At 34.3% G+C, this 22,147-nt stretch overlaps 1 protein-coding gene across 1 annotated transcript; it reads left to right on the forward strand.

The window, feature by feature from the left end:
* The first annotated feature begins 2,102 nt into the window (after positions 1-2,102).
* Positions 2,103-21,344, forward strand: LOC132563186 (receptor-type tyrosine-protein phosphatase F-like). The gene is made up of 14 exons (XM_060227938.1): positions 2,103-2,385; positions 3,717-3,902; positions 6,357-6,461; positions 8,563-8,735; positions 9,877-10,075; positions 10,935-11,090; positions 12,206-12,340; positions 13,364-13,509; positions 13,612-13,710; positions 15,388-16,451; positions 16,610-16,752; positions 17,697-17,752; positions 20,032-20,151; positions 20,478-21,344. Exons 1-10 carry the CDS (start codon positions 2,103-2,105, stop codon positions 15,526-15,528), a joined length of 1,623 nt encoding a protein of 540 aa, XP_060083921.1. The 3' UTR covers positions 15,529-16,451; positions 16,610-16,752; positions 17,697-17,752; positions 20,032-20,151; positions 20,478-21,344.
* The last annotated feature ends 803 nt before the right edge of the window (positions 21,345-22,147 follow it).

Below are 22,147 nucleotides of genomic sequence, written 5' to 3' on the forward strand. Positions count from 1 at the left end.
TGTCTCAAAAGACCTAGTGAACTGATGATATGGTGCGGTGCCTTTCATTTGTACTTAACGTTTTCCTTTAAACAACTTTTTCTCAATAACCAAATAATTCCTAGAATCATATTTGGTTGGAAGGTTTCTTGGATAAAGCTCAGTCTACTTTGTGAAAAGAAATTATATTCAAGTTCACAATGATCATATTTGTTGAAACCTTCAAACAACTTCTTATCATTGAACATGAATGCCATTGATGTGAAATGTTCATGTATTTGTGAAAAGCTTGTATAGCAGGTGGATATGGCAAGTCCATTAGGCCTTTTGTCTAAGGAGTTCTTGTAGAGAAAGGGAGACTGATTAAATAGAGTTCAATATCTATTTATTTTTAAGTGTTGTAAAAAATCACTGATGACTGCTCATGCTTTTGCATTATAAATTAATTGCTATTTGTCAGTAGTCAGCCATTATTTTATTGAACTTGTTTTTGTAGGAGAAATAAATATGTTTATTACATTTCTTCCTGTGTTTTCGACAACACCTAGATATCTCCTGTTTTTTCTTACTAAAAGATTTACTTTCTCAAACTTCAAGGAAAACAATAAATACTGAACCAATTTATACAAACCCTATTTAAAAACCTTGAAATGTGCATTTAGCAAAGTCCTTCAAGGAAACAATGTCAAACAGTACAAGCTGAAGAATCTGTACTCAGTATAAAGAGATATATAAACACTCTTAGACACTCGTACAGCTTTTTAGTCTTTTAACACTCAGTCTATCACTCTCATACAAATATTGATTTTCTCATATATATTTTTGAAAATGAGATAGGGTTATTCCACGTAAAATACACAAAAAGGGGTAAAACGTGAGGCTCTGATGTCTTGTTGTGACCCAGATTATGGAATATCCCAATTACACTTACAAACGTAAGAATATTTCTTCTCATATTTTCATTCTTAAATGTCTTCCCTGATCTCAGGAGAGCACAATGTTCAGGGAATTTGAAAAAGTCAACAATCTTAACCAGTATTGGAATTAAATAGTTGAATCATACCTAATCAAGTGATGAAATGGATGAATTAATTGTCTCAGCTGTCTCAACTCTCTATATACATTTGCCTTGAAAAATATTCGAGGTTTTTTGTAATGAGGAAAAAGATGCAAAAAACAGTATACAGTTCATATATTTAAATTGAAATCAACATTAGTTTTCTGTTATTTTAATTTGTTTTTTATAAGTGTTTTCTGCAAGAAGTAAAAGCGTTGATACCTTTAAGGATTATTGGGCGTGCAAGGTTGTACCAACCCAGCAGACATTTAATATCATACATCGGGTATACATTGAGGGTATTGCCTTAGACATACCATCATCACACAAGTAGGAATGAGAAAATGAATAATACTACCTCTTTGTTGGAAAATATATCATATCTTATAGATCATATGTAATATATCATATCTTATAGATCATATGTAATATATCATATCTTATAGATCATATGTAATATATCATATCTTATAGATCATATGTAATATATCATATCTTATAGATCATATGTAATATATCATATCTAATCATAGTAATATATCTGTAATATATCATAATAGATCAAATAAGTAATATATCATATCTTATAGATCATATGATATTTCATATGTAATATATATATATCATATCTAATCAGCCTCTGTAATTGTCAAAGAGATCAAATAAGAATTACAATTAGTAAAAGTTTGATGTATGTTTATAATATCTTGTTAGAATAACTAAACAATGAATATTTGTCTGCAAAGCTTTGTCACCTACATAGATCATAAATATCATTGTTATAGTTATCAAGTTGATGCTCATATTTTTTTGCACATATTGCTGCCTTTTGCAGATTCTAACCTGATATATTCTAATATGAGCTATTTATAGCCAACTTCTCTCAGTTGGGGCAAATAATTAGAGTTCTTTCTAGTGTGATTTATTGTACAGGGTCATTGTTGTGTCAGTGTATCAAAATGTTTACAGTAATATTACTTTTATCGAAAGAAACAAATAGATCACATAAGATGTTTGATCCACTTATTATAGAAAGTATTAAATGACCTTATGAATTTATATAATGATGCAGCTGCTTTTCCTTATAGAACCAGCAACCCCATTAGGGTTTACAGCTACTGATGTGGATGGTCCTCAGATAACATTATCCTGGACCAATGCTATTGGTATCAGAACTAGGTATGATGTCACAACTAGCCCAGTGCTAAGCCCTAGCATTACAACAAGCAACAGTATAACCTATAGTAGTGGTGTAACAGATGGACAACGGTACAACATCACTATTACCACTGTCAGTGGTACTGAGCTGAGTGATCCACTGGAGGCTACATTCAGGACAGTATCGAAAAGTAAGTAATGCAAAGGTGTCGGGAAGAGATAAGGAGAACTTCAGTCTGAAGTATGACTAATCTGTGGATAGTCAAAAATGTTTGCAATTGTAGTGTTTGTCTGTCAAATGTTTGAAGAATTAAAGCCCTTATAGCAGAACTAGTAGGAGTTTTGAGTGCGACATTTCGATGACTATATGGTCACCTTCATCAGACAAATTAGGGACAGGGGTAACATTAACATTAGTTTATATAGGAAAAATACATTTTTTAATATGATTTGTTTAGTTTCCTTTGGAAAATAGTTCAAACTTGGTTAGAATGGTTAATATAGGATGAGTTTTATGATATTCACACATTGCCCAAGGCTGACACTCAGGGGTAAATTGGTGATGCCAAAAGGGGGCAAACTGACTCATATATCAAAAATTTGCATAATACCTAGACATGGTAGAATTAACAGAGAAAAATTAAATTTTTCAGTGTAATTTCTTTTAATGCACAAATGATTAGAAGTCTTAACATTGTATGGCAGCTAATGTTATGTCTAGTTTACATTTGCATTACATATACAACGTAGTTCAAATGATCTTACATTGTAAACAAGCTAGACTATTTCTAGGACATGTGCTGGAGAGACTTTCTCAAATTTAGTATATAAGTTCCCCTTGGCCTCTTGTGAATGTTTGATTTTGTGACAGATCAATAAAATACAAAATGGTAGACAGTCACCCATCTTGGTTTTGTGGATTTGGCAATTCAAGTTTACTTATCACTAATATTGCTATTTCTTGAGAGGAATTTCCAAATCTCATATAATTAAGCACACATTTTATTTCAAACTTTAGAAGTAACATATCAAGAACAAACAATGGTGGGCACCCAAGATCCCTCTAAGATATTTTGTGACAATGGAAGATTGTTATCAGTATTTCTTTAAAAGGACAGGATCTTTCTCAAATTTCATATGCAGGTCCCCCTAGTTGTTCCCTTTTGGTTATGGGACTGTTCAGAAAACATAATGGTTTACTTGTGACAGTCTTTGATTTGGCAGCTTGAGATTATAATCACTGATTTTGAATTCCATATCATAGAGAGCAGAAACAGAAGAAAGAAGAGAAAAACAGAAAAGGGCCTAATTAAGATAACAAATAAATATCAGACAGCGAGGGCCAAATGTATCAACAATGCTACAATATATCCTTATATATTATTTACAACATAATTCAGTAGCTTAGAAAGTTTTAGTAAATTTTATCAGTGGGTGCCAAAGTTTTATAGATTTTATAATTTTCTTGTCAAGAATTATTCAGTCTTTGTGATCTTTGAATGACATGTTTTCTACATTGCAGCCCCAGATCCTCCTACAACACCTACTTGTTCTGAAACCACAGATATGAGTATCACTTTGACCTGGACAGCTCCATCCTTCCCAAAGGGAGATGTTCAATACTACGTGGTTAACAGTGTAACAACTAATGCTATGTTTACTACCACATCAAGTCTAGCTCAGTATACAGTAACAGGCCTACAGCCAGGTAAGATAATGTCTAGATCAATACTTTTCTTTCGGTATACAGTGGAGGGCCTACAGCCAGGTAAGATAATGTCCAGATCAACACTTTTCTTTCAGTATACAGTGGAGGGCCTACAGCCAGGTAAGATAATGTCCAGATCAATGATATTTTATTGTACAGTGGAGGGCCTACAGCCAGGTAAGGTAATGTCCAGATCAATGATATTTTATTGTACAGTGGAGGGCCTACAGCCAGGTAAGATAATGTCCAGATCAATGATATTTTATTGTACAGTGGAGGGCCTACAGCCAGGTAAGATAATGTCCAGATCAATGATATTTTATTGTACAGTGGAGGGCCTACAGCCAGGTAAGATAATGTCCAGATCAATGATATTTTATGATATTTCAGTGTACATTGTGAGGGCCTACAGCCAGGTAAGATAATGTCCAGATCAATGATATTTTATTGTACAGTGGAGGGCCTACAGCCAGGTAAGATAATGTCCAGATCAATGATATTTTATTGTACAGTGGAGGGCCTACAGCCAGGTAAGATAATGTCCAGATCAATGATATTTTATTGTACAGTGGAGGGCCTACAGCCAGGTAAGATAATGTCCAGATCAATGATATTTTATTGTACAGTGGAGGGCCTACAGCCAGGTAAGATAATGTCCAGATCAATGATATTTTATTGTACAGTGGAGGGCCTACAGCCAGGTAAGATAATGTCCAGATCAATGATATTTTATTGTACAGTGGAGGGCCTACAGCCAGGTAAGATAATGTCCAGATCAATGATATTTCAGTGTACAGTGGAGGGCCTACAGCCAGGTAAGATAATGTCCAGATCAATGATATTTTATTGTACAGTGGAGGGCCTACAGCCAGGTAAGATAATGTCCAGATCAATGATATTTCAGTATACAGTGGAGGGCCTACAGCCAGGTAAGATAATGTCCAGATCAATGATATTTTATTGTACAGTGGAGGGCCTACAGCCAGGTAAGATAATGTCCAGATCAATGATATTTCAGTGTACAGTGAAGGGCCTTCAGCCAGGTAAGATAATGTCCAGATCAATGATATTTTATTGTACAGTGGAGGGCCTACAGCCAGGTAAGATAATGTCCAGATCAATGATATTTTATTGTACAGTGGAGGGCCTACAGCCAGGTAAGATAATGTCCAGATCAATGATATTTTATTGTACAGTGGAGGGCCTACAGCCAGGTAAGATAATGTCCAGATCAATGATATTTTATTGTACAGTGGAGGGCCTACAGCCAGGTAAGATAATGTCCAGATCAATGATATTTTATTGTACAGTGGAGGGCCTACAGCCAGGTAAGATAATGTCCAGATCAATGATATTTTATTGTACAGTGGAGGGCCTACAGCCAGGTAAGATAATGTCCAGATCAATGATATTTTATTGTACAGTGGAGGGCCTACAGCCAGGTAAGATAATGTCCAGATCAATGATATTTCAGTGTACAGTGGAGGGCCTACAGCCAGGTAAGATAATGTCCAGATCAATGATATTTTATTGTACAGTGGAGGGCCTACAGCCAGGTAAGATAATGTCCAGATCAATGATATTTCAGTATACAGTGGAGGGCCTACAGCCAGGTAAGATAATGTCCAGATCAATGATATTTTATTGTACAGTGGAGGGCCTACAGCCAGGTAAGATAATGTCCAGATCAATGATATTTCATTGTACAGTGGAGGGCCTACAGCCAGGTAAGATAATGTCCAGATCAATGATATTTCAGTGTACAGTGGAGGGCCTACAGCCAGGTAAGATAATGTCCAGATCAATGATATTTTATTGTACAGTGGAGGGCCTACAGCCAGGTAAGATAATGTCCAGATCAATAATATTTCAGTATACACTGACGGGCCTACAGCCAGGTAAGATACTGTCCAGATCAATGATATTTCAGTATACTCTAAAGAATGCTTTGATGATTTAACCATCTGGATGTAGTGTTGCGAGTTAACCTGTGGTGTGTGAAAATTTTCATCGCTTTCATTGAGAAAACAAAATTTGCACTAAAAATATTTCAATATAACCTGTCAGAACAAATCTACAGCAGATGTGAAAGGATGAAGAATGCCTCAAATATTGTTTTCATCTATATTCGAAAATTTTCACTGACCACTTGTTAAAACCATGCTTTAAGCAAGTGAGGCCTGGTAATAAATTGCACTTCCTGACTTGGTCTAGTTTGTTGTGGTAGGTATACACATCGAACTTCCCCAGCAGTTAGACCACTTTTTGGATGGAATTATTTATTACTACCCTTTGATCAGATTGAAACAGAAATGTGCCTATATTTAATCCTCACACCTTTTGCAACCTTGTGAGGCCAGATTTTACACAATATAATGGCACCATCTTTATACTGCAATAAGTTCAAAGAGCCAACATTTCACTTTCATTTTTATGATGTTTTGTCCTTTACAGCAACTAACTATGCATTCCGTGTGGCTACAGTGAATGATGCTGTGTCACCCCATTCCAACCAGAGTTCATTTAGCACACAGGTGGGATGTTGGACCAGAGCTGCTAGTGAGTAGAATCATATTATTCATTCAATCTTTTAGTCACTGCTGTACAGATTATGTAACCTTTGTTATGTCAAGTCTCATTATACACACAAGATAATGTTAGTCCATCTCATGTACAATGATATAATGTTGGTTGTAAAAAAGTATTACAGATGAGATATTACAGTGAAAAATATATAAACATTTGTCACATTTATTTGTTGTAATGTTCGATTATAATCAGTTACATTTTGATTTTATACTTCTTTTTTTTCAAATTAACATCAAACAGCACCACCTTTATAAATCATTATATTGTAACAGCTTGTGGGGGCTGGTAGGGGACATGTATTATTTAAGCAATACTCTGTGTTTTTGTCTTGTTATAACAATGTAATTGTAATAAAACCTAGAAACAGCACACAAATTTTAGGGAAGAAAAGCATTGTAAAAGCAGTTACATGCTACAACAAATGATAATTTAATATTATTATTAAATTATAGTTTATATACAATAAGTTCTCCTTGCTAGCTGACATAGCAATTTTCAATTAAAATTTTCATTATGTATTAGTGTTAGTGATTTTCTTTGCCCTGCATGCATTATAATTTAGTTTATTTATGTATGCTAATGAGTTTTGGTTGATGCTAATTAATTGACCAATCAGCGTTCTCGGGGAGGATGCCCTGTTAGGGATCTGAAGGCCCCGCAGCATATAGTTTCTGAGTTTTTGGTGGAGGCATTTGTTTGTGAAATTTGTGCATTCCCACCCACCGTCCCCGGCTACACCATTGGTTTTGTTTTATACTCGTGTATTTTTTGTTTTAGTTTCATGTGCAACAGTTACAAGATAACCATATTTTTATGTATAATGGGCTACTCACTCTTAGTAACTTAAGGGGGGGGGGGGGGGGGTTGGGGTATTTTCTGCATTTATCCGTTTCTTATTAATATTTGTTTTTACCTGCGTGCTATCACTCTATTAAACATGCGTTCATTTTTTGGCACTTAATTCTTGGGGAATTTTACCCCCAATTCATAATAATAGAATATTCCCAATTTGTTTCAGCTTCTCTCATATCGTTGAGGGTCTAGCTAACATTTCCAGCTTCTCTCATATCGTTGAGGGTCTAGCTGGTGGTGAATATTCTATTTATAATGCTGTTTTCTAGGGCCACTTGCAGAGTCTAGTAGCTTCTCTGGTATCGTCCAGGGTCTAGTAACCTCTTTGTAGGGACTCTTAATCTAGCTCTGAAACAGCTCAGTCTTATTTTAAGTTATAATTTTTCTAGTAGTTAATAGTGATTATGAATAGAGTGAGTAGCCCCTGTTACGCCAAACCGTAGCTTGTCTATTTTCTTTAGTGTAATAAACATTTAACTGTTCTTGTGCGTTCTTGTTGTATATAAATGCAATATTAAAACTGACTCTAGATACTGACTTTCCAAATAATGTACATCAGTGAGTGCAGAACTGGAGCCACAGTAAGATCATACTGCAGTCTGGAAACTGGTCTGTAATCACAAAACAGTCAATTAATATCACACTTTCTTCTGTAGCAATTTCTAATTGTGTTTCTGTCGGCAGAATGGGGATTCACCTATATGTTACATTCAACAGCACAATCGCTGATCTAGTCTCTATGCAAATTTGAATGTTTCCCATACTGAGAAAATAATAGTTCCCACACAGTCTGATATCTCAAACAAGTATGTATTATCATCCATTGAGTTCAGGATGTTGACAAATCCTCATTCATTTACTGTTTCCAATTCAGCATTAGTGAGAAAAAAAGGAAATATTCCCAAAATCGTCACACACAGTATTTGTATGTTGTGTTCCTTCACAATATAAAGTTCACTTAGAATATAATCTTTATATCAAAACCTTGAAAAAAATGTTCTTTTTTAGCTCACCTGGTCTGAAGAAAGTTAATCCTTAAGTTAACACACTGTGTTAAAAGGCAATTTTTAAGGGACTTAAAAGGGACATCTGTGGCATGTAGATCCCCTAAACAAAGGATAAAATTAGTCCCATTAACAGAAGTTTCAACCCTCTAATAGTGATTCTCATTAACATATATTGCAATTTTTAACTGCTCTGTATATTTTCTGTTTTACAGTGTCACAAGAACCAAATACCTTAATTGTATCACAGGAACAGAGTCGACAGTTCACCCTTAACTGGACGAAACCTTCCATTACCAATGGCAATCTAAACGGATACAGACTGACAGTGTTTGAGGGGAGCACGTGTGTCCAAGAAGTCATCTTCAAATGTGAAACCTGTACAGGGGTAATGTAGATTTCTTATTGTATCTGTAATATATACCCAGTCTGATCTGGTACAGAAAATTGTGTGTGCTGTAGTAGGAATATAATAATTAGTTGTGTTACGATGATTACATATGTGAAGCAGTAAGTATTTTATTGTAGCCAGTATGGTTAATTGGCAATTTTGTAAGTCGTTGTGCACTGTATGCATTCTGCTGTGTGTAAACTTTCCATTCAAACAACTTCTTCTCTATAACCAAAAGGCTGAGGGTGCTGATATTAGGCCTGTGGCATGCTGGGGTGACAGACTACCAATTTACTTCAAATTAATGACCTCGACCAACTTTCAAGGTCACAAGGGTCAAATATGATAAAATCTTATAATGGCTTCTTCTTACTAACTTAAGTCCTCAGCATGCTGATATTAGGTCTTTAGTATCTTGAGAGGTAGGACTATTAAATTTGTTCAAAGGAATTACTTTTGCCCACTTTCAATGACAGGGGTCAAACATGTTTAAAATCTTTAAACAATTTCTTCTCAATAATCAAAAGCTGCAGTATGGTGATATTGGGCCTGTAGCATGCTGGGATGAAAGGCCACCAAGTCTAATTAAAATAAATGATGTTAACCAACTTTCAAGGTCACAGGTGTCATAAGTGTTCAAATCTGCCACAACTTCTCAGTAACCGAAAGGCTAAGGCTGCTGATATGTTGGTTCTGTAACATAATTGGATGAAGGATTAACAAATTTATCCAAATGCTTGACCTTGGCCCTTTTTTAAAGAATTAAAAGTTTCCTCTTTTAACAAACAATAGGTCCTGGGTCAGCTGTGAAATAGCTTCAATTTTTGTATTCCTCTTCATTATGTAATTTACAAATCCCCCAAACATTTTTACTTCAGTTTCACAGACTCTGGTTTTACCATTTAACAGTCAATATGTTTGTTGTCCATAACAAATTCCTTGTTAAATACTTGGTCAATTTCAGTGACTTTCGGGAAATTGATGATTTTGCTGAAATTTCTTATGGAACTTGTTTGCTCATATTCAAGGTTTGGATGTCTGTAATTTTATATAATAGCTCTTGAAGTTTGGACAGCTGCCGACCAAAGTTTCACTAAGTAAACAAGCAATAACATGAATATACTGTTCTGTATTCCAGTTTACAAGTTTTGTACATACAAGTTCATGCCAACTGACAGCCAAACAATCAGTGGTCATTCCGCCTGCAGACATAGAAGGCTACACTTACACTGTGGAGAACCTCAATCCATATATCAACTACACTATTCATGTGTTGGGTGTTAATGCAGCAGGGGATGGTCACCCTAATATAATGTATGGCATGACAAAACAGGAAGGTAAGACTAGCACCAGGTTGTCTTGTTAAGTAACTGTAAGAATTCATCGTGCAATTGTTGTTACATTTCAAGATGTTATGACCTATATAAATCCACAATTTAAAAATATTCTTAGATATATCCTAAACGTATGATTTCAATAAAAGTCTGCCTCACCAATTTGTAAAAAATTCCATTTTATTTCCTTCCAGTCAATAAAACAGTGAACTGTTAACTGCTGAAGGACTGTTTAGCTTATGGATATTGTCATTGACTGTGGCCATATTAACTAAGCATAAATAAAATTATGAAGTGAATTCATTATTTTTGATAAATTTAATAGCTTTGCAGAGTCATCATTATCAAACTTTTTGAGAAAATATATAGCTATGCATTAAAATTTACTGGAGTGAAAACAAAAATTAATATCTGTGAAAACAAATTGGTTTAAAATATATCTGGGACAATTTGTCAGTATTTTCTTATGCAAGCTGAATAGCGAGGTCAATATTTTTGAAATGTGTATATAGTATACAAGTTTTATCTTCTTATGTCAGTGGTTTGATACTGTAATAGGAGTTATTCCCCTTTGATTTGACATCATGTTTTAGATGAATGAGAATATAAACACTGACAGGAAATTTATGGAATGTTTGATTGTCAGAAAGGAGTAATTTGTCTCGCCACTATGAAGGAGCAGAAGTGAAACTACAGTGTCACTGATTTGTCATGGCTCGCACCAACCACAATAAGTTAATTGTCTTTAGATCATTATTCTTTATTGTTTTTGGACATTTTAGTAAGACAAAGAGTTACAGAATACAAGACAACATTCCACAGATTTCTATTTATCACATATATAACTTGTGTTCTTCTCTAGTTCCACAGAATCCCACTGCTTTGACAGCTGAGGTTTTGAGTAGTACAGAAATACGTGTGTCTTGGGCCATCAGTGATCCAGAGCCTGGACCGACCAGTTATACCTTGTATATAATACCAGAATCACCAGAGCAAATTAAAACTATAACCATACAAGGTGATTAATTATCAATTATGGACCTTTGATGAAGTCAATATCGTATGTGTTATATAGAAAATTATTGACCGAAGTAGAAACATTATGAAAATACCTCACTCTACCTACACTGTATATAATGTCAGAACCATCAACTTGATCAGACACATTGCCAGAACACTGAAAATCGTCAGTGAGATAAGGCCAGGTGATAAGAGTCAGGCAGAAGGAAAACCTGTAACATTTACTATTTTACAATATAAATGTCTGGGTAGTAATTCTATATGGTTGACTCATCAGTCAGTTTAGTCTGTTGAAAAATTTTATATGTGTGTAAGTGTCTTAGTCATCATTGCGCTAGAAGATAACTTGGGCTGTAACAAGTACCCGGGTCACCTGTTTCAGATTGGTTTCAACCCCGATCAGATTGGAAATGTGTACCCATTTATCTGAGTCAGTATCACATAGTACTATTGTTAAGTTCACTGTAAAATGTTTTCAAGTACCTCTATGCTCTTTGTTGATGATTGTTGTTAAGAAACAATGGTTAATATGCACGTAAGCAAATATATCTGATGTATGAACAGCTACTTTGTTGCACTGACGGTTGACACTTTCTCATGGCCATGAAACGTGCAACAGCCTTGACCTAACACTAGGAATTCCTCAATATACACAAGGTATACATGCACATTCAAGGCATGTTAAATGGATATTCAACATGGCTTCCTAGATTAAATCGCATGATAATTTTAATTCTACAAAGTCTGAAAACAGATTGTAGCAGTTATTTTCCTGACATAGTCGATAATATCCAGACTACCATGTATGTCTTAATCATGTTGGTTAACCGATGATACTTGAACAATTGGCATTCATCACCAATACCATCCTTTCTTGAATTTGTGGTGAACATTTTACTAAAACTTGCAGGTATCCGGGTATGGGTCAGGTTGCAATGATTTAGTACCCAGGGCAAAATTTGTGTACCTGTGACAGCCCTTAAAATAACATGTGATTTTCTAAATAGTTATGCACGCATAAATAAAAAGATAATTCAGACATGTCTAAGGTATTCATAAAACAATAAATAGACATACACTTATGCATCCTCACATTTGTTGTTTGTTGTCAAGGATTCTCCACCAGGACGTACAATGTGACAAGCTTACAGGAGTACAGAATTTACCAGTTCAATCTGACAGCCTCTACTGTATTGGGGACAGCTGTATTCCAACAGTCATTACCAAGCGCCAAAACAAATGCTGCAGGTATGGTTTGATTTTCAATTATGTGAGCCAGAATCTAAATTCAGTAAGTGACTAACTCCCTCCTTCCAAAACTCGTTATCTTAGTGGAGTTATTTAGTTGCTTGCTGTGAAAAGTCTAGTCTATGTATGGTGCTACTTAAAAATTTTGCATTTAGATGTGTCACTCAAACAATTTAAGTCTGATGTAAACCAAATTTGGTATATATAGCTGGATCATGTAGTGGACATTTCAACACATCTATCAATTATGAAATATTTTGCAGGTTTTATGATAAAGTAACTCTAAAAGTTAGAGATGGAAACATAAAAAAGGAATGTTTTTTTGCCTTCACTATTAAATCATCCTGAACTGTTTCTATCATTTCATAACTGTTTCTACTACTAGGACAGCTGTTATATCATACTGTATATAGAGCTTTATAGTCAAATGACTGCTACGGTCCATGGACCATCTGTTGTGGATTTTAGCTATCATATTGATACTGAATGCGTGTTTTTTCACCTCACATGTTTTTGATTTTCTCAAAAATACCTAAAAGCATAAAATTAATCCCTTTTCTTTTAAATGACAAAAGGATGAAACAGATAGAAGTCAAATAATGCTTAAATCTCCGGATATAGATGGAATATAATAATTATGTACATTGTATATCTGTCAATTCAAATTTGGAATGAAGCTGGACTTTCAGGTTCAACGATTAGCCCAGTTTCTCATCAATATCAGACATGGTGCTATTTCAAGCAAGCCTAGAACTTAGTCATCTTGTAGTATCTTCATCTGAGCCCACCAAATAGATTATATTTATTTTTGGGACAAAACCTCAGATTTTAAGGAATTACTATGTCTTGATGGCTCTTTCTATTCGGGAAGTGTCTTTCTCACATATCTCACGTAAAGGTGCCCCTGATCCCATTTTTGATTTTGATGTTATCAGGACAACAAAATGAATCGAATCAATGCTTAGTATCATTTGTGTTATACGTATCTAGTTTGAAGAAAAATTGTTTCCTATTATTCAATAGCTCCTGGACAAGTAAGCAACTTTCAAGTAGTTCGCCCAGATGGTCCAAACTTTATAACAGTGATGGTGTCCTGGGAACTTCCAGCAATATTGGACAGAAATAGTGACATAATCAAATACATGTTCTCACACAACTCTACTGGTGGGGTAAGTTATGTTTGATCATGAGCAATACAGGGCAATCTTTTTGCTTACTTTTCCTTTTTTATTCTTTATTCTCCAAACCTATTTTACTTTGATGAATTTCAGAATATGAATTCAGCTCCAGAAGAAATACTGATCAGTGGTAATATCAAGACTGTCAAGAGGAATCTGGAAGTGGTACCACATAATACATACTACATTGAGGTTAGTATCTTACATTTGGTATTGTGTTTAGATAATATATGAAGGTATTGTACAACAGAATATATACTACCGTGGTTGCAATGTATTTTTGTGTTTACACAACGTCATACACTAGTGTTGATTTCAAAATTCAGATACTGTATTAGCTTGCAGTTTTTACACAATTCAGATTCACACAATTCATTTTGTTATTATCAACATTTCAATGTAAAAAAATAATGAAAAGGTATATTTTATGTATCTCAATATCAATGAGGTATTTTACAGATGTATCTCAATATCAATGATGTATTTTACAGATGTATCTCAATATCAATGATGTATTTTACAGATGTATCTCAATATCAATGAGGTATTTTACAGATGTATCTCAATATCAATGAGGTATTTTACAGATGTATCTCAATATCAATGAGGTATTTTACAGATGTATCTAAATATTAAAGCCCAAATATATATGTATGCAATTTTAGCTAAAAGAAAATTATCTATTTATATATATGTAGTAAAAATTAACTAATTTGAGAAATACGTTATACAAAATCGTGCGTTTGTATAAAAACTGTTGAATTTCACTTTTTGTAAACATGCCTTTATTTTCTTGAGTGAAAGGAAAACAATTTTGTATAAATGGTGGGTCTCTGCCAGGATAGGGTGATAGGGTAGGGCCAGGGGGGGAGGGGGGGGGCAGAGATTCTTCCTGTAGGAATGAATGAAGTTTGCCCAAATTTTGTCTGAATCATCCTTGGGCAGATGGGAAACAGATTTGTTTAAAAAGCTTGGTCTTGACCATATAAGGCAAAAGGGACAGAGCCCGATAGGGGGAAAAGCATTTTATTTAAATTTCTAATATGTACTCCGTCTGTAGTAGTGATTGAATTTAATCCAAATTGGTCAGAAACATCTTTGGGTGTAAAGGTCTTAATTTTGTTAACTGACCTGGTCAAGTAAGCTTATGGTATGCTGCAGCCATTGAAAGACTACACACATACATTCTACCTCTGGTATAATGTCACAAAGAGCGTGCAACATTGCACTTTAGCTATAAAATGTACCTGCAAATCTGATTTTGCAGTTTGGCTACGTGTTTATGTAATAACGGAGTAGAAATTTACACAAATGTTTTTGAATCTTGCCAAATGATGCGTGTATCTCAAAATTACTAACATTGGTTTTACAGGTGCATCTCATGTATCGCGGTATTACTAACATCTGTCTTGTAGGTGTATCTTATGTATCTGAATATTAGTGACATTTGTTTTACAGGTGTATTTCATGTCTCTCAGTACTACTGACATTTGTTTCACAGGTGTCTCATTTATCTGAATATTACTGACATTTGTTTACAGGTGTATCTTGTTTTACAGGTGTGTCTCATTTACCTGAATATTACTGACATTTGTTTACCGGCGTATCTTGTTTTACAGGTGTGTCTCATTTATCTGAATATTACTGACATTTGTTTACAGGTGTATCCTGTTTTACAGGTGTGTTTTATTGATCTGAATATTACTGACATTTGTTTTGCATGTGTATCTTGTTTTACAGGTGTATCTCATGTATCTCAGTACTACTGACATTTGTTTTACAGGTGTATCTCATGTGTCTCAGTACTACTGACATTTGTTTTACAGATGTATCGCATGTATCTCAATAATGTTGACATTTATTTTACAGGTGTATGCCGTAGGTACTGACACAGATGGAATACTCTATATAGGACAAAAAAGCATCAGTATATACTTAGCCCCTATCACTGGTAAGTATCTTAGTGCATATCAGGCTGGTATTGTGGCAAGGAATTCTTTCTTACTCTAATACATTGATAAAATGTACATATAATTAGCATTTTATTACATAAACTATTATATATCGTCATTGTCATTACATCACTTATTATTATATCTAATATTGTTTACAATTGTGTCATGTGTCTTGTGTTTGTCAATGTCCAGTATCTGGTATTGTCCTGTGTATTCGTCTGTGTTTACTGTTGCGTCCAGCGTGTGTCAGAAAGTGAAATGTATGCTTGTGAGATTTTACGTAAAAATGAAGAATGATTCATGTCTACAAGAGAGGAATGTTTAACTGCGGTACTCGTGCCATGCATATATAGTAGTTGACAACAGTAACTCCTTGGTCAACACTGAAATACTTAAATACACACAGTGGATGGTATTTCCGAACTCGTGCGATTCTGTGGATCAAAGGTAAGCGTCTTTACAAACATTTAATTGACTTAAGATGGTTATGTTTAATGCATGATATTATGTTAATGCTCATATACATTTATTCAGTTATCTGCTTTCATTGATGAAACATCTTTAGTTTACCTGGTCTGGACAACAAAGTGAGATACCGCGGTGTCCATCGTTTGTAGGTCGGTCTGCCCGTTAACTTGTTTTATCTTCAGTTCGCTACTCATTGCAAACAGCTAAATGACAATTGATGTTATGTCATTATACATTTACATTACCTGTACAATGATGTTTAAGCTTTCTTGCTTTGTTAACAAAATTTATATTTATACTGTTAAGGCCCTTGTGCCTCTTTTTACCTGTAATGGTGAACTTTGAAGATAAAAACAAGAAAATTACAAAGACTTGCATGCTGTTTATTGTCCTATCATTTATAATTATTTTGCTTCTTTTTAAATAACATGAACACAATTCTGGAATGCTACATAAAAGCATGGAGATGAAGACTGCTTTTGAATTACGTGTGGGATAAAATGACATCAGGTTAGTAAACATATGTATACATTGATTCATTAGTGATCATCCGTCCTTTATTTCTTTATGATATTACTGAAAGCCATCTTTTATCATATAATTCATTTTAACCAGGATTTACGACGCACCTGTCTAACGTATGTATCATTCTCTTTAATGTATTACAGTTGATGGCAGAGAAACAGTTTCTTCAGCAGAAGCAACAGATCCTGTCTACACAGACATGTTTCTCTTCTTTCCTTACTGAACATTTCTGTATGCATACACAGTAAAGAAGGCGTCTCTTTTTAAGGAACCAATAAAATAATTGGTAGGTTTAACTAAGGACATAAACAAGCCTAGTTTCAACTGATAGAAACTGTGCATTTAAATTTCAATCATTTAAACCCACATTATTTTCTATTAAGAACATAGTTGTTGAGGATACAAAATGGCACAATAAATTATGTTATGGTCAATGTTCAGAATCAAAGCGGTTTGACAAATTAACGTTAGACTTCCAATGGTGTTAGATTAGAAAAAAACACCGTTGCTGTATGAACATACATTCTTTGTCATTCAAACAATTGTCAATCACTCACTTCGAGAGCAATCTTTAGTGCCTTTGCGTAGAATTATTCCATTTATGGCAGATTTTCTCTTATTGTCCATGGCCTTTTGGTAAGAAGTATAATGATAGTAATAATATCGTTACACCTGAAAAAACTATCTTCACTTGATGTGTATATTCAGGATGGGCCATTGATGTGTTTTTGACATTTCAGTTTTATTCAAGACGTCTTCCATTTCAAACTTTGACTTTAAAAGTGTATTATCACATTTTCTGAAGGATTTCAAACTAGCTTTTGGCGACTTTTTTAAACATGTATTTCCCACTTTTTCTTTGCTGGAATTCTGTCGATGCTTTCAAAAGAAGGATGAAATCAATCTTAAAGTTCAGCATAAACTGTCTTGGTTGTATGTTTAGCTTGACAAAATTTCAATAAATTTACATCACATCTTAATAAAGCTGATTAAAGAATATGTTAATGAAGTTTTGTTTAGCTAATTTCTCAGAAAAGTATATAGTTAGATTTAATGTACTTATACATGAAAGTAAATGGAATTTATGCCTTAGAAATAAACCCGGCCCAGAGTTTCAATTTGTACGTTTTGAAAGAGCAAAGTACTTTAACATCTATTAACATTTATTTAACCATATGTTTTATATTCATTGCATCCCATTGACTTTCATCCCATTGCTCAACCCAAAAGATGACAGACAAACATTTCTTGCCCACCGGACAGAAATATCCACATTTCCGGTGAAGGTAAGATATCTCCATCTTACCCTGGCCAGACAGCCTGCAAGCACAGGAAGTGACATTTTTGGTTCATGTCATTGTTAATGACGTCATTTTAATGACGTGTCAGTGTAAGTTGGGGTCATTGACATCATGAACAATTGTCATCCGGGCCTCAAATGCAAATGTCTTTACCGGCGGTGTCACATGTATACTTATTTGGTTTTCTATTTTAAGGAGGAAAAGGGGAGAGAAAAGGGATAATTGAGAGTAGGACAGTCTCTATCCTTGGTGGATGTGCTTGATTTCTAACCTGAGACTTTCCATTGGCAGAGATTTCTCTGTCCTACTCTCCAGCTAGTGAGAAATAATATTCTGGATTTTCATCTGAGTGTCCAAAGCTTTATTGATCTCTTCAGTAATTTTCTTATCAGGTATATATCTACATGAAACAATTAACTTGAATATATAAAAACATCGATTAGACTTATTGATTCATTATTTGCCAACACTCTTTTCGATATTTGAAGCCAACATCGGAATCATGAGACAATATAGCTCAATAAATTTATTGTTTGAAAAGGGTAAAAGAAATCAAATCCATTTCTTTAAAGTACCCTTTGCTAACGAAACGATGAAAAGTGCATGAAAAGCCAGGATTTCAGTAATGGGAATTTTAAAATTCAGGAACGTTGTATATTAATTTATCATTATACATTCTGTTTTACTGAGCTATCGGATAAATACTATAATCTCACTTTGAAGCAGGTATCATATATTATAATAGCTTATGAGATCTGTATTTTTTGCCTTGACGTGTTTCTATTTACAAAATACAATAAACAGGGTTGTCTTTGATTAATCTATTTACCACATTATGAACAATACAGGATTTATTCTTTGCCTTTCGCCAATATCATTTATACACTTATGAAATATTTCTTCCGAAACTGTATTCAAACTTTTGAAACTAAATAGATACAACAGATGTGATTGTAAGACACGAATTAGAATTTTCCTCTCAACAGCGCGAATTGGGTAACCTGGTGCAATGACAAATGGTCCTAGACGGAGGAGCCATGAAAAAAAGAAATGACAACAGAGTGTGTATTTGAATGAAATCTGACAAAGCATATCATTCCGAGTATATTTCTACAGAGTAAAAAATAAAAATGTTAAGCTTTATTGTAGTCTTTGGGTTAAAATAAGAACTCAAACGCTGCATAAGGGTTCTCGAGTTTTATTTCGGTGAAATGAAGCCTAAAATTACAATAAGATATAACTAAATCTGATGGACAAGGTAATTGTATGACGTAAATAGATATTGTATACTACCATCTCGTCGAACGTATTTGTATTAAAATGATACAGATATAAATGATTTATACAAATACAATAGTATTCTGGTTAAACTGTGTTACCAGGTCCGCGGGATCCACCTGTCCGTCTCCTTGCCCTATCTTTAGGTGATTAGTGCGGGGTATTGAGATGTGTGGGGGAAATGTGGCAGCGCATGCGCCTATGAGAATACTCAAGATGCATGCACGGTCACAGGTGCTCCCACTTTCTCACTCAGGTAACATATGTACTCACATGGACATACTGGACCCGAATTATGTATTGAGAAACACGCAAAGTACAAATATGTACACATAGTCTACATTATGATCTAGAGATAAATCTCGAATCATGGTTTGGTAACATAAATTCGGAAAAATATATTGAATTATATGAGATGAAAATTTGTGGCCTAGTGATTGCTAGACAGTTTCCGGGTAATAGTTATATGTTTCATGACGATAATGCTCATGTTTATTGCTCGGAATTCACGAATGCATTTATGGATAAGACCAAATAAACACAATAAGGTGGTCGGCAAAGAGTCCCGGTTTAAACATCAGATAAACTTTGTTGTTTATAACTTTAAAAGCTTTTGAACAGTCAGTTGACATAGAATCTACCAAGCAACTATATTAAAACATTGCTTTCATTTGAACCAGTTAAATACTTTCCAAAAACTGTACGGTCGATTCCAGAAAGTATTTCTTCTGTAAGAAAGGTTAGCGGATGCATCTAAAAATATTAGGTAGGTAATATAACATAATATTTCAATCTATAATTCGACATAACTACAATCTTCTTTATTACAGTAAATGAACTGGGTTTTTCATGTAGATGCAAACTGCAAAATGAAGCACAAGTAGCACTATTGACATCGCAATGTCACATTCGTTTTTACTACTTTTGCCCAAAGTCTGTAGCTTTTTACAGTGTTGTATAGTAATGGTAGCAATCTTCATTCGTAGGTTTCATCATGGACAAGAATCGACCACGATTATGAAATATCTGCTTGAAGATATTAAGTAGACTTGGCAAACCACTTAGATGTGAACAAAGCAATGCAGATTTTGTATTTGCTAAGAAAGGTAAGTAATCATATCAAGATTGACGACAGTTCTGTGTATGCATCCTGTAACAATTGCGTACGATTCATATGATCAAATTAATTCTTGTCAATAGTTATCATTGCTAGAAATGCATCGATAAAAGTTTTGTTTTGTATTATAGCTTGACCGAAATTACATCCCAAAGGACTCTAACTGGCAGACCTAGAAGTTTAGAGGTGAAGACATTTTGTTTTCTAAACTCCACACCAGATGTCCATACTTTCCAAAGCGAAGACCTGGTTAATTAACAAATTAATAAAAAATTCATATCAACATATAATAATTTCCTCAATTTGTTTTTCCAGCCTCCGTTGTACGTCCTCGTCAGGATTTGGCAATGGAGGCATCCATTGTAAGTGAAGATGGTGACAGAAGAGAAGCTGTCTAGAAAGCAACAAGAGAAAACAACAACATTTCAGGGACAACTTTTCATTATCTGGGAGCAGTGGAAGTTAAAAAGAAGGATTTTAGTACATTGTTCACATTGCAAGCGATGCACACATTGCCTTTGGAATAGTAATATATATATATATACTGGAGGATACTGGAGGATGGTATATTGTCTGATTACATACCGAACTAAAATGATGTAAAAACAGCATTTTAACTTTTTTTCTTGCTGCTTTTTATTGTGAATTGTTTTAAAACTTAATTATCCTATGTTGTGGCAGATGTGGGGAGCAATGATCAGCTTTACTGTTATTTCTATGTAACCCAATGTGTCCGGTAAACAGACTTGCTTTTTCCTTATCATAATTTATACCAAAGAATCAATAAGTCAATGTTCTCCTCTCAAACTGGACTTTTCGGAGCCTCTCAATTACAGTTAAGGTCACTGTAATCAAAAGGTTCTTACTTCACTAGAGTTGAGGTTACTGAAAAATGTCAATCTTTATTTTGAAATGGAAAGAAACCTTTTGATAAGTGATTAAAAGTTTCGTATGTTTTTCTTACGGTCGAGCCTTTAAAAATGTCTTGATGTCAACATTCATTTAGATTCAAATCTTTGAATGGTATAAGATTTGGACACTAACAGTTGGAAATAACAAAGCATTGAAATGTAGTTACAATATGACAGGAAATTATATAAACAATTCCTCTCCACAGCCCAATTGTTTAACTCTAACAAGAAGATAATAAAAAAAGAAAGAAAATGAGCATATTTTCTTCATTGTAGACAAAATAGATATTCATGGTAGTTACTTTACAAATAAGCAACTTTCAGAAATATGTCAGATACCTTTTAACTTCTTGAATTTAAATAGCCTTGTCAGTGCTATACCTAGAGTTTGGAAGAGACTAATAAAATGTAAAGGGAAAATAATGAAACAATTATCCATAAAAATCTAAAAATCATGAAGAATAACGGAACACCTTTCCCAGATTTTCTACTAAAATAAAGCACTTTTGTCTCCAATGAAAGCAAACCCAGTGAACTCTAATTTTGACATTTCTTCTAATGAATAAAAAAAAACCAGAAGAAGATACAAACTTATCAACATAATCATGATCCAAACTCAATTAAGCAAAACTAGGGCAAAACATGAACAAAAGAAATATTTACACGAAGACTTCTGAAAAAGTACAGGGAGTAAGTGTCTTCTGCTTCATCGACGACACCAGCCACGTACGCCTTGTCAATCCAAGTAAGACACATCCTTAAACTAGAACAAGGTATACAACAACAAAACAAACAGGTAAACTAATGAGCATCAAACACATCCAGCTTCTTATTGCACAAAGAAATAGAATATCTCTCAATGAGATCACTATGACGACCGTAAAACTTCCCCAAAATGTTAACCTACCTCCACCTTTTGAAACCCTTTGTCATGAAATAGTCCGTCAGTTGATGACTTCCTTGCACGAAAATCGTGATAATGGGAACAGGCCATTGAATATGTAGATACTATTATCAATTGACAAAAATACGAAAATATGTATGTGTCAACGTATGTGATGTATGTTTGATGTC

The sequence above is a fragment of the Ylistrum balloti genome, unplaced genomic scaffold, assembly GCF_031769215.1.
Source record: "Ylistrum balloti isolate Yb309-2 unplaced genomic scaffold, AGI_CSIRO_Ybal_v1 Utg371626, whole genome shotgun sequence".
Classification (NCBI taxonomy): Eukaryota; Metazoa; Mollusca; class Bivalvia; order Pectinida; family Pectinidae; genus Ylistrum; species Ylistrum balloti.

Bases quoted from the DNA above. Each gene is read 5' to 3' on its own strand.
- LOC132563186 (XM_060227938.1), top strand. From the start codon at position 2,103: ATGCAGCTGCTTTTCCTTATAGAACCAGCAACCCCATTAGGGTTTACA. The intron at 3,903-6,356 runs GTAAGATAATGT...TGTCCTTTACAG, and splicing joins AGTAACAGGCCTACAGCCAG to CAACTAACTATGCATTCCGT. The intron at 13,711-15,387 runs GTTAGTATCTTA...TTTATTTTACAG, and splicing joins ATAATACATACTACATTGAG to GTGTATGCCGTAGGTACTGA.